Source organism: Falco naumanni, chromosome 3, assembly GCF_017639655.2.
Source record: "Falco naumanni isolate bFalNau1 chromosome 3, bFalNau1.pat, whole genome shotgun sequence".
Lineage (NCBI taxonomy): Eukaryota > Metazoa > Chordata > Aves > Falconiformes > Falconidae > Falco > Falco naumanni.
The window spans coordinates 60526999-60539455 of record NC_054056.1 but is presented as its reverse complement, the minus strand read 5'-3'; the positions used below and the strand labels follow the sequence as shown (position 1 = coordinate 60539455).

General features: G+C 44.5%; 1 protein-coding gene across 2 annotated transcripts in view; it reads right to left on the bottom strand.

Moving 5' to 3' along the window:
• Positions 1 to 12457, bottom strand: part of APCDD1 (APC down-regulated 1) — a 32478-nt gene that overhangs the window by 5671 nt on the left and 14350 nt on the right. For both annotated transcript variants that reach the window (XR_005826991.1, XM_040587686.1), the window contains one exon: positions 741 to 1062. Coding sequence is in view for 1 of the 2 variants with exons in the window: in XM_040587686.1 (XP_040443620.1) it covers positions 741 to 1062 (322 nt within the window). In the remaining variant the exon portion in view is untranslated. The remainder of the gene's footprint in view (positions 1 to 740; positions 1063 to 12457) is intronic.

Here is a 12457-nt window from a genome sequence, read left to right as displayed (position 1 = left end):
GAGCCCACAGAGTGCTTGGGGCTTTCAGGGCCTCCGCTGGGGCTGGTGCCATGGTGGGACGTCATATTTAGGAGCTGTTTGTTTGTGTGAGTGGTTAAAGCCACCGAGCTCTTTCTAAGCAGGGTGCTACGGGGATGTTTGCAGAGAAAATCTTCTCAGCTGCAGGGAACCGGGTGGCGTCACCACTGAGCACTGCTTCCCAAAGTGCTTGTGGGGCTTCAGTTAGATACATCTAGTCTTCACTGTGGTGGGATTAATCAGAGCTGTCTTTGGGGACATCCTTATTTACTGTAGGGCCCCTTGGAAGCTGATGAAAAGACCCAGGCCGCTACACCTGTCTTTGACAGAAAATGATTTATACCATTGCAGACTTAAAATGCCTTCTGAAGGTGCTTCCTTCTCTCTGTTGAAGGAGCCCTAGGACACAGATCTAATCTTGGCCACTTTGTTTAGATGCTTGAAGTCTGGCCACTGGACTCCAAGACTTTGTGATGTGAAATCTTATTTTTTTGTGCTGTACTTCACGATCTCTGCCTCAAATGAGTATTGCTTCAGCGGTGTGAAATGCTGTGCAGATGTATAATTTAGCTGGGCACTCACACAGCGCCTGCAAACTTCCCAATAAATTACCAACTCCTGAAAATGATGGAATGAAATTATCAGCAACCAAATTGTTATGAGCAAACTCTGCTCCGGTCTGTAACTGACCACCTCCGCCCCAGAGTAGCAAGCCACTCTACCTTTGAACACAAACTCCGTGCCGCCCATCACTTTGGATGAGTGCACTCCCCGGCTATAGCGTCCCTTGGCGTAGATGGTGAAGGTGGGGTGCTTGCAGATGGGGTCGGAGTAGTGGTAGTAGTGACCTTCCCAGGTGTTGTTGTTGTCATGGAAGATGAAGTGTCGAGTGAGGAAGAGGACCTCTGGTCGCACCTCACAGCGCTGGCTCACCCATTCTCCATGTAGGCCTATGGTCAGGTCCGCCTTGGGGGGTAAGATGGGAGGATGGTGCTCATCCGACCGGTAGATGATTCTGCATGCGATGCATGTGCGGTCATGGTTCTGAAATGAAGCAGAGAGAAGCTCTTGTTAGGCATTATCTGCCATACAGGGCAATGAATCAGGCTGCCCGTTTCATGCTGAAGTGACACCAGCTCCACATTTTGAGGAATATGTTGTCATTTCTTATCTTGCTAGTGTTCTCCTGCAGGTTCTTATCCTTCAAAGCACCTGAAACAAGGCATCATTTGGTTTTGTATGTATGAGACTGCACAGCAGGAGAGCAGTTAAGATATTAATTCCCTCATCTGCATTTATCTGAAATGAACATTTTAGTTCAGCTTTTTATAGGATCTAGAAAAGGCTGACTTTATCCTTCCAACCATGTGAGAATCTGGCAGATGGTAATTTACCGTGGTAGGGACTTGGCAACTCTTGCGTTAGAAATGGGTACATTTAATGAGCTCTTATTTTGCATCTGTCTTCATTTTATTTGTTAACTTTGGGTACTGCAGATAGACACGGGTGTCCTAAAGACACTTTTCATTTTGGGTGGCAGCCTGGGAGAACGGTAACCAGTGATTTTAACCTTTCGCAGCTTTTGTGAGCCCTAACACAGGCTTGTGAAGTGTATGATATGGCTGGCTGCTGCCAGACACAGCGAAAGCTTTACGGCCCTCTTCAGCAGGAACGGGGTGCGTGGTGCCTGCTGGCCCCACGGTGGCTCACTGCTGTGGGCCAAGCAGCCAAGTACCCCAGCCCCATCTGTGGCCACCAGGGTGCCTTAAGAGGGGCGTGCAGGCCCTGAGTCCATGGCAGGAGGGGTGGGCATTTCACCCTGAGGCTTCCACCTCCTGACATCAGAAACTGAACTGCAGACACTGCGTGCAGTCATTCCTAAGGCTGTTCCTGCCTGTGCAAGGTTTTGGCTTGTTGGCAAAAGAGTTTGACCTCTCACTTTTCAAACCGTATTTTGCATTTTTTCAATGGCAAGAGAGACGGCACCATTAGCTTTTGTCTTTGCTCTGATAAGCCTTTTATGGACTGATTAAGGATTATGAAACTAATTTTTTAGCTCACTTAATTGATGAGTTGATATAACTAGATCAAGAAGAAAAAATGCTGCCCCACAAGATAAAAGCAGTGTTTTCTGTTTTCCTGGTGCCCGTTTTGGGTTGGCAGTGTGCTGTTTGTTTACATCTCGGGACCCGATGGTGTTGGCTGGTGGCGTACAGAGGGGCAGCGCTCTGAGCTGTCAGCAAGCTTACACTCAAAGTGTAAGGCAAAAGTACTAAAGGCAAAAGACCACACAGACAGCTTGTGCCTTCATCTTTCAAGGACATTGCTTGATCCTTCCTGGAGAGAGGGGGATGCACTGGGGGGGTTACTCACATCCCCCTTGTTCGTGCTGCAAAGTGTTTTCCTGAGGTACAATTCAGAGTGCACCAAGTTAAGAGCTGAAGCTTTCCACACAGCCATCGGGGAGAGAGATTTATACAAATAATTTTTCCTTGCACCCCTTTCCATCTCCCTTTTCTGAGATCTCTCTGAGCTCCCTCCGTAATGTAAATACTCACATTCATCGCTCGTACTTTGAAGTCCGTGTAAGCAGCTATGGAATCAGCATTTCTCCACTCACTGCCTTCAGCTCACGGCACACTTTAAGGGTGACATTTACACAACCTTCATTACTGCCCTGAGTTTCTCCAGTAACATGGCCATAGGTAGCTTCAGAGAATCAACATGCAACTCCCACAATATATCCTTTTTACACATATTAAACAGGGTTTGTATTTGCCCCCACCCCAGGCCAGATAGACACCAAAAATCAGGGAAATCAATGAAAAGTCTACTCTCTTCTACAGCCCTGGGATGTACAGTAATGGTCTATGTGCAAAATAACTATAAATGGAGTAGCTCTGGTTGATCTGAACCAGTGCTGGCCAACAGCCCTGCTTTGAGGAGGAAGGAGGCTGGACTTGGTGACATCCAGAAGGTCTTTCCAACCCAAAACACGTGGTCTTCTGGGAGCGACATGTCAGCATGTTATTGAAGTAGATGCAGTTCTTTCCCGTTGTGGAGCTTGCTGACTAATACTAAGATACATTTTTTCAGCTAAATTCTGCAAGCAGGTACAAGGGCCATTAGTATCTTAGCGAAAATACAAAGAACATTTAATTGAGTAATTTAACTGCAACTGGTGAAGTTAGCATGGATTTGTGCCATAGTAACAGACAGCAGAGGCTGGTGCATAACATCTGGTTCTCCTGAACACTGAAAGCACAGATAATGCAGAAGGACCGTGAAACTGAGCCGTCTTCTTGCAAGTTTCAGTTTGGGTTTTCTGATGGTCAAGAGCAGAACCAAGATCCAGTTATGTTTCCTATTTTGCTGTAGATTTCTTGTGTGACTTTCCTGTCACTTTCTATGAAACCTCATTTCATAGAAACGTGGACAATTGCAGCTCTCCTGTTTGGGACGGGACTGGTAAGAGGCTAAATAAAGACACTAAGCTGTCAGAAAGCAGACAGAAATGTCAGGGGCCTGGATATGATTAAAAATACAGTAGTAGTAGTAGTAGTAGTAGTAGTAGTAATAATAATAATAATAATAATAATAATAATAATATGTGTAACTGTATTCCTGGAACGAACATTCAAATAGAATCTGACAGAAGTCCAGTGTCCATCTTCCTCTTGCATACAGTAAAATCTCACCAGGTTTCATCTGCAATCTTTTTTTGGGATTTATGAAACCAATCTGTTGAATCCCTAGCTCTCTTCAGAGGATGTCAGTCCTTTTCTCCGGAAAGCAGTCTGGTTTACTGGGCTGTTTGCAGCTCAGGATTACTGGGGGGCAGATGCCTTATAAATGACTAGGAAATTAGTTGGTGCTGGGGAGAGGTGGAAGCTGCCTTGGCCCATCTTGGGCAGCAGCAGACCTGCCCTGTTTCCCTGAAAGAAAACTGTTGGCTGAGATGTGGGATTCTGTTCACTGCCAACCAAAGCACCAAGGAAACACACATTTTTGAAGTGTAATAGAAATAGCACTTTTTCTTCTTGGAGATCAACATGCAAAAGAAGCTGCCGCCGTGTTGCACAGACACCTGCAGTGATCCGGGCCGAGGGGTTGCTCTGTGGAAGATGCTAGTGTCTACCAAGCACTTGTTTCTCCAGTGTGGCTGTCCTGCCATCGGGCAGACTGGCGCCACTGCTCCCTGAACGCTTTAAGGGCTAATAATCTGATGATAGTGACTTTATTGCTGTGATTGCCCCACTCACATAAAGTGAAGCAAGAAAGCAAGGAAAAGACAGTGTTAAAAACCTAAACATCACTTGTATAAGCTGAATTGGTTAATAGTAGGAGACAATTTCTGCTACAGTCCCTTCTCTATCCAAGTTGAAAGCTTTTATCAGCTCCCAGAGGAGACCCTGGCACAGCAGCATGGTGGTTTGGCTTATATTCGCACTTCCCTCTCGGGAGCCTGTCCTCCACAATCAGTTTGTAAGCCAAGGCAATTTAACCTGGGAACCAGTGGTTTCTGTTGCCCTTGTTCAAAATCTGAAGAAAACCAGACAGAAGCCCAGCCCGCTGTCTTCTTGATCACTCTTGGCTGTTTATGGCATTCCTCTGCTGTTTTTTAGGTCTAGTGGATAGACAAGAAGGAGATCTGTAATCCGTCCTATTTGCAGCTACGTTACATTTTTACTTTTTTGACCAGGAAGGACTATCAAGCATAAATGTTCTTTTTGCTGTTTTTCTAGCAGTGACTTCAGGTGTCTCCTATGACATTAAAAAACACAAGTATTGAGTCGAGGCTCTAATGCTGGGCAGGGAGCATTATCATAGTTTGATGCCTTCTCCATCATACTGGGAGTGCAGAAGGTGCAGACCAGTAACACCTGCAGCTCCTTAGTCCCTTGGCTGTGGCCAGAGGTAGAGTGGGCAGAAGAAGGTCCATGGACCTCCACGGTGGCAGGAAATTCGTAACTACAAGTGGCCCCTTTCTCCTTATCAGGGGTGGTTTCATGTCTTGAGGCATAAAGAGAATTACTTCCCAAAACTTACAAAACTCGTGGTGTGACTACTCTGCCTGCCATTACACTGCGAGTGGAGGTGACTCCTTGGGCAAACTCAAGGAAGGTCCAGGTTAACCCACTGGTAAACTTCACCGTGAATTCTGTGAGTTGTCTGCAGCTCATCTGGCCCTTTGACCTCTGTGGTCCTGACCTGCTGTAACTCTGTGTAGCCCTTCTATTTCTGAATGCCCTGCACCAGCTCTGAAGGCCTGCCCAGCTGCACTGCTAAGGCATGGCCAGCCTGCCTTCCCGATACCGATGGTGTGCCCAGGCGAAGGGGCTGAGGTGAATGGGCATGTTTTTCCAACAAACAGGGAGTGGGACAGGGAGAGGCTGGGGCGGTGAGGATGGAAGCAGAAGTATCCCTTTCACAGCAGCGAGGCATCAGGCTGGCTCAGGCACCTCATACGGCTGTACCCTGCAAGCATCGCCTCCCTGAGACCAGGGCTCAAATCTAAGTCCACATAAACCTTTCTGTTGGTGTGATACTATCTTTCACAGAGTCATGAACTTCTTAGGGGAAGAATATGCCACATGCGAACTCCGTCAGTACAATTTTTGTCCAAGCAACGGACAAGGGAAAGATCTAGTTTTGTTATGAGGCAATTTGACTCAATTGTGGAGCAATTTAAGTTTAAAAATTGACTGTATTTTTCACTTGCTTTTTTAGGTCAGCTGCTCTTAGCTCTCAATTATACTAGTTGAGGCTTTGCAAATCACTCCCTTTCCATGTGTCTCAGGGAAAGATTATTTTCAAAGACATAGGGAACAGAGAGAGAGGACATTCGAGTCCAAACACGATTAAGTACTCACTAATAAAAAGCTCATTTGGGCATGACATAATCTTAAAAGCAATAAAATGAACAGCGGACAGGATGAACATCTGTTTTATGTTTTGATTACCTTAGGTGTACAACGCAATATTTTTAATAGTGGAGTGTTGCAAGAGGTACTGGCCCCTGAAACAGCTGCTGCCCAGCGACTGGAAGATTCCTTCCTATGGAGGTGCCTCCATGCAGCTCTGCTGTGCCACATCCGTGGTGCCCCAACTCCTCGCCCTCCTGGCCGTTTCTTTAAAGTCAATTTCTGCATTAATCCATGAGGTCACGTGGGCTGAAACAAGCCTGAATTTCTGGTTGGAAACTCAGTTCTTGTAGCTGGGAAGAAAATAATTTGTGATCTGATAATTTCTGCCAACATTTTTCCTTATCCATTCCTTGGCTGAAGTGGTAACAGGTCCAGAGAGCTCTGGAAGCCAAGCAGGGAGGTTTCTAATACAGAAAAAAAGCAACCAAGGCTGAGGTTCCTTGATCTTTGTCCCAGTTGCTGTAGATAGTCAGAAGCATAAACCCTCTCAGCAATTTTAAGTTCCACAGGACTCTATGCCTGCCTAGGACTAATTTGCCTCTAATCAAATCCCAGTGTTATTTATGGCCCAGGCCAAAAAACTGTCACAGAACTGGGATGCACTCTGAACAATGGTGAAATGAGCTTTGAATAACACCTAGAATGATCTTCTTCTAGCTTGCTTTGAACACCTTTGTACTTCGATGCTGTAGTTACAGAACACGACATCTACAGACCAAACCCTTTTCAAACTGTACAGAAAATCTACCCTTTCCTTATGGTTCAAGCAGAAGCTGAAATCAATGCTTTACACCAAGGAAAGGATCTGCAGGATGTACTGCAAATTGTATTCAGGGATAAAACAAACGAGCACTAATAGTAAAGAGGAGGCTGAAAATGCAGTTATTTTTCAACTGAACACCTTGTTCAAACAGATTTGCTCTCTCTTCTATCTATCCATTTATTCCTTATATCTTGAAAATGTGTCTGTATTTCAATCAAAAAAATTTAAAAGGCTATTTGTCTGAAACAGCTCAAATTGTAACTGAATCTTTCTCCTGTAGAATTACAATAGATGACTATTCTGATATTTGGCTATTTACATAATGGAAAATTAACATAATTCGAACTATGACGTTACATTTTTTAAGGGAAGATTCATTGCTCGGGCTACTTGGAGTCTGAGAGATGCAGTGCATTCTCAGCAGAACAGACTGAAAAAATAATGTGGTATTTTTCATTAGATTCTTATTTTAAAAAGGATGTAGGAAAATATTTCGTTGAATATACATAGTCTGGAGGAAGAGAAATACAAAGCAAAATTTTGTTTTCTGGTATACAGTTTTTCTCTGAAAAGCAAATGTTTCTCTTTAAAAAATGAGAAAAGCATTTTTAGGGGATATTTTGGTATTTTTAATGGAGAATTTTGACCATTTTCTGAAAGGGTCTTTCTGTCATCTTTTATAGTTGCAAATAATTGGTATTTTACCAGACCAGACACATTAAGAAGACAAAAGCATAGAAGGCAGTGGTGTGTAGTAAGGTCCTAAACCATCCAAAAATATGGCAGCTCCTGTGATGGGAGACCTGGTGCTGGGGCAGTTGTGGGACTGCTGCTGTTCAGAGCCGACCCGAGCAAAGGAAAAGCAGGGGGCAATTTTGAGAAGCAGTGAACCTGATCCGTTTTCTCAGTAGCAGCTTGATCTACACCTGCCAGGTTGTTAAACTTGCATGAAATTACACAGCAGTTTCCCAAAGTAACTTGGGAAATCATCTCTCCTTCTCTTTTTATCTGGAGCCACCGCACAGCAGACACATCCTTCCAACACCACAGCCTGGTTAAGAGATTCAGGTCTCAGCTCTGCCCCAGCAGAACAGAAAAGCACGTGAACGTGGCGGTCGGCTGGGCTGCCTTCGGGCTCCTCGCTCTCCTCTTCCTGACCCAGCGATGCTGGTATCGAACCAAAGCCCAGCCCAAAACCCTTGGCAGAGCAGTAGCTTCTTTCTGTAACGCCTCCCTTGGGGCTCAGGACTTTCAGCTTTCACCTTTTATTCAAACCCAGATATTCCATGCAGCTACTCTAAGTACGCCCTTCCCTGCCTGGCCCCTGCACCGCTGCCCACTGGTCTCCCCAGGGGCTGCCACCACCCCCCTGCCCAGTTACAATAATACTATGCCGAAGTCACTTATTTCAAATTTCTGTAGCAATATCCTGCTGATCTGAGCCCCCACGGCTGTGCTGGTGGCTGTAGCGTGGGAAGCTTGTTTGGAAGAGACAGGTTCTCAGCTGATACGGAACCACCTTTGGCCAGCCCTGATTTGCACTAGTTACCGGCGTGTAGCAAGAAGCAGGGCTCATTCATGGGTGGGACAGGAGGACAGGTTGCATCTATATGGTATTGTGAGAAACAAGGGCTAGCAAAAGCCCCTGTGCCCACCTCGGCTCCCTTCTGCACCTTCCCATCCCTGGGAAGGTGCTCCTGACCAAGCTATAAAGCCCACATGAGGCAGCCCGGGCGCTGGTCGTTCACAAGGTCGGGTTGCTCTTGCATCAGGGGCTTCCCTTTTAGGGCGAGTCCTGTGGCTGGCTTGTCTGACATGTTGGCTATGCAGTGTCACTGGATGGGCCACACAGCAGTGGCTGGGTCCATCATGTTACCCCCAGCATATCCTTGTTGCAGGGGACCAGCCATCGGGTTTCCTCAAGTGCAGCCTCAGGTCTGAAATGTGTGTGCAGCACAGCCCTAACTGGTGGCCCAGTGTCTTGTAGGGTCTAACAGTAACAAAAGCTGGGGTAGGAAACCCCTGCCATGTGAATGCACATACTACCATGAGGGAAAGCACTGAAGAAGAGGGAGAAGAAAAGCCATGCTTTGCAATGATTTCTCACACCTGCCCAAATACCATGTGTCACAGGCAGGGCTAGATGGGACTGGAACGAGACATGCCTGGTCAGGATGCTTTAAACCTCACCACCCGAGAGAACCAGGTGCCAGATTTTAGTGTTAGTAACTGAGTGCTCCCAGGACGAGTACGAATGGAAACCCTTGGGAGAATGTCAATTCAAGGAAATGCTTCCAACTCGACACAAAAAGTTGGATGACTTTGGCTCACATTGCCAAGGAGCCGAGTCCACAGCAAGGAAACTTCTACGAATTGCTCGGTATAGTATCAAGCTCTGCTCCTCCACCGCTCTAGATAACTGCAGACCAAGACAGCACTTTAACAAATGGCTACAATCTCTCCCCACCACAAGTGATAATTTGCAGGCTTTCCATGACCTCATATGAAGCTGAGTTGGCTAATATGCATTAGGCTGGCTCTGGGGAGTTGACAAGCACGGCTGACACAGTTATAATTCATCCTGCCAAACGGAATGAAGAATAACAAAGATTTAAAACTTTAATTAAAAATCTTGAAGCGAGTGAAATGCTGGAGAGAGTGGTAACTCCTTTACAGGGTTGTCAGTTTGGGATTTCTTTTGGTGGGGAACAGAGGTGCTGCAAGCAGGGAGGAGGGTGGAGATATGTTCAGATTTATCTGCAAATGCGTACTATGTATTTCAAGATGTTGAGGAATGGTTTTTATTAACTGCTCCCATGAAGGGAAAGATAGCAAAGGAATCTGAAGGCACTACCATTACACAACTGTTTGATCTACAGTGTTGATTCTGTTGCACAATGCTGCGTAAAACTGAAATAAACACAACGGACATGAAATGCAAAAGTCTTCTGGTTGTTCTTTTCTGATACAAAATATTTCAGCCTGGGTAAAAGACAAGAACAAAGAGAAAACCAGCCTTTTTCGCAGGTGAATGTGTTTGTGTGTCATCTATCCAATTAAGATGATACTAATTTATGGTGACATGAACGTTTTGGAAGTATCAACAAAAAAATTCCTGGAAAACCTGAAGGGACAGCTTCAATGTCCATCTTCAGGAACAGAGTATTCCAAAATAAAGCTGCCTTGTGTGTTTATTATGCCTTTAAAAAGCAACCTATATAGCCCTCTGAACCATATAGCGACATTACCAGCAAGTCCTCCCTCCCCTTTTGCCAAAGATGAAGCAATTGTGTTTAGATGACAACAAGAAGGAAGTTGTTGGTAGCTGAGACACATGTTGAGTTGATCTGAAGGCCTGTGTTTCATTTTGCTAGGCTAAATAATTAATTTTTATCGTTGGTCCTGTATTTGTGTTGGGGCATGATTCTACTTGCAGCTGCAGAACAGACATTGGTAGTTAAATCAACAAAGATGAATGTGGTTTTAAAAGCAACACTTAGCTTTTGAAGGTTCAGACGGAGAGTGAAAAGCAACGTTTTGCTTCAGCCCTTGCCTAGCACTAATGCTAGCGCAGGCAGTGAGCGCAGAGTGGAGCACGCTTCTGCAAGGCCACAGCCAACAGTGCTGCCCAGCACGGTGAGGACCAGCCTCGGCCGGAAGCCGTTTGCTTCTCTTATCTCTGCAGGGCATCATCACATGCGCTGCTAGTGTTCGTAAGCCTGGAATTAACCTATTTGAACATTCTTCTGAATATTCTTTCTTTGCTTCCCCTCACAACTTCCCTAACCAAGAGTCTTCTACAAGTAATAATGAGCAAAAGAAACCCTTCAAGCATTGGCTTAATTTAAAAGTCTAGTGGTGCTACTCTGACAAGCAAAGGAGTTTTGTCCTCCAAAATTACACTCTTCGGTTAAGATAATGTTTTGCATATTCCTCTGAGGTGCTTCACATGTTTAACATCTATTTATTAAGTTATGCTCTCATTTCCCTGGGAGCTCCTCAAGTACATAGCATTCCCCTATAGATGAAGTCACTGAGTTTCAATAAAATGAAGAATCAAATTTTGAAAAGCAGAAAAAACTTTGTTGTTTCACTGCCTGCCTAAAGGAAAGCCCAGGCAGCAGACTCCACATGTTGATTCTGTATTAGCTGCAAATGCCAGGTGCTGCTGGAAGTCAGCTCCCAGCGGCAAATAAACCTGTAACAAAGAATTGATCCACTGGAATTGTGTTTTCAAGGGAAAATATCTTACTGAAGGTCTGCGGCCAGCAAATGTTTGAACATGGCAAAGGCAGAAGGAAGGCTATCCTGGTAAGTTTTAGGCTTCCTGTGATGTTCCAGACCACTCCAGCCTTATTCCTAAATAATGGTCTAACTAGAATGACCTGTCATCACAGCCCTGCTCTGGTCTTTCCCACTACTCTGTCAGGCGATAAAATAGCACAAGGAATTCTTTGTTTACAAAGCACTATTGCTAGGCAATTACGTGTGAAATAAGTGTCCCAGTATTGCTGTTGTAGACGTTTCCTGTAGTTTTAGAGCAGATATCTCTGAAAACATCTTCTACCCTTCTGCACAGTGAACGAATACTGCATTCAAGCCTTCCTTCATGCTCCAAGCCCCTGTATGCATTCATAAATAAGGTGTGATTTTGCAACCAATCAGCCAGGCTCTTTGGTGTTGTCCTAATCGGGAATATTTTGTGTAATATACGTGACGATGGCCAAGAAGTTCCCCCATCCTTGCCCTTTCCACCCATGTGCTCTCACATGCTGGTTAAAGAAGTTGCATGTGCAATAGCTTGAACCCCTTATCAACTCATAATGTCAAGAGACATCAAAGATGTTCAGGCCCGTTCATCGGCTAGTCTTAACTGATATCTTGAGTAAGGCTAGAGGACTGCTACGATAAATCTATACAGTGACTCATTCATCAGCTGCACCGGGAAACTTCCATTTTACAGAAGGAATTTGTTTAAGGTATGCTGTTATCTATGAGAATTCATAAACCCTTAAGAGATGACATATTATATATTTTTAAAAGCTCCCTGATTGTATATGAACACTTGAGATACAGTAATCTGTGAATTTATTCAGATTTGTAGCTCAGCATAAAGTTGTCTGGTTTCTGGACAGCCCTTTTGATTTACCATCCTGTGGTGAAATCGCTGCAGGAATTTGGAGAAGGTCCAATTCTATTTGTTTAAAGTCCTGATCATGTGGCTTTGGCATTCCTAACATATCCAGCAATCATTTGCTTTTAATTACCATTCATTTCAACCACATAAGTAATGAATGTGGCTACCACATCCAACTTACAGGCTGTGTAAACTCTTGAGCTGGGTGGAACTTTCTTCTATATAGAGGCTTAACTATAAATTTAACACAAAATGTGAATCCTCTTAACTTATTTTAGGCAGGCCTTTATAAGTTTAAAATAAAAATAAATAAAAAGGAAATGAAAAAAGCCTTAAATGAAGGATTCCACACAATACACCTGATTCACTTCAGAAGCAATTTCCTGGCCTCCCCAGCCTCTTAGTATGACTGTAGAAACCTTAAAAAAACAAGTTGATTTAGCGTTTCTATTTATTCATGGTGTCCAGTTTCCAGAGGAGTCTGTTACTTGTAGTTTTAAACTCAATTTAGCATTTAAACTCATTTTCAGCTGGGTCCCAGTGGAGCAACAATTAGAAAAGGAAAAGAGTTCAAAGAAGAAGGGTTATAACCTTTCAACGGTATGTTTGCCT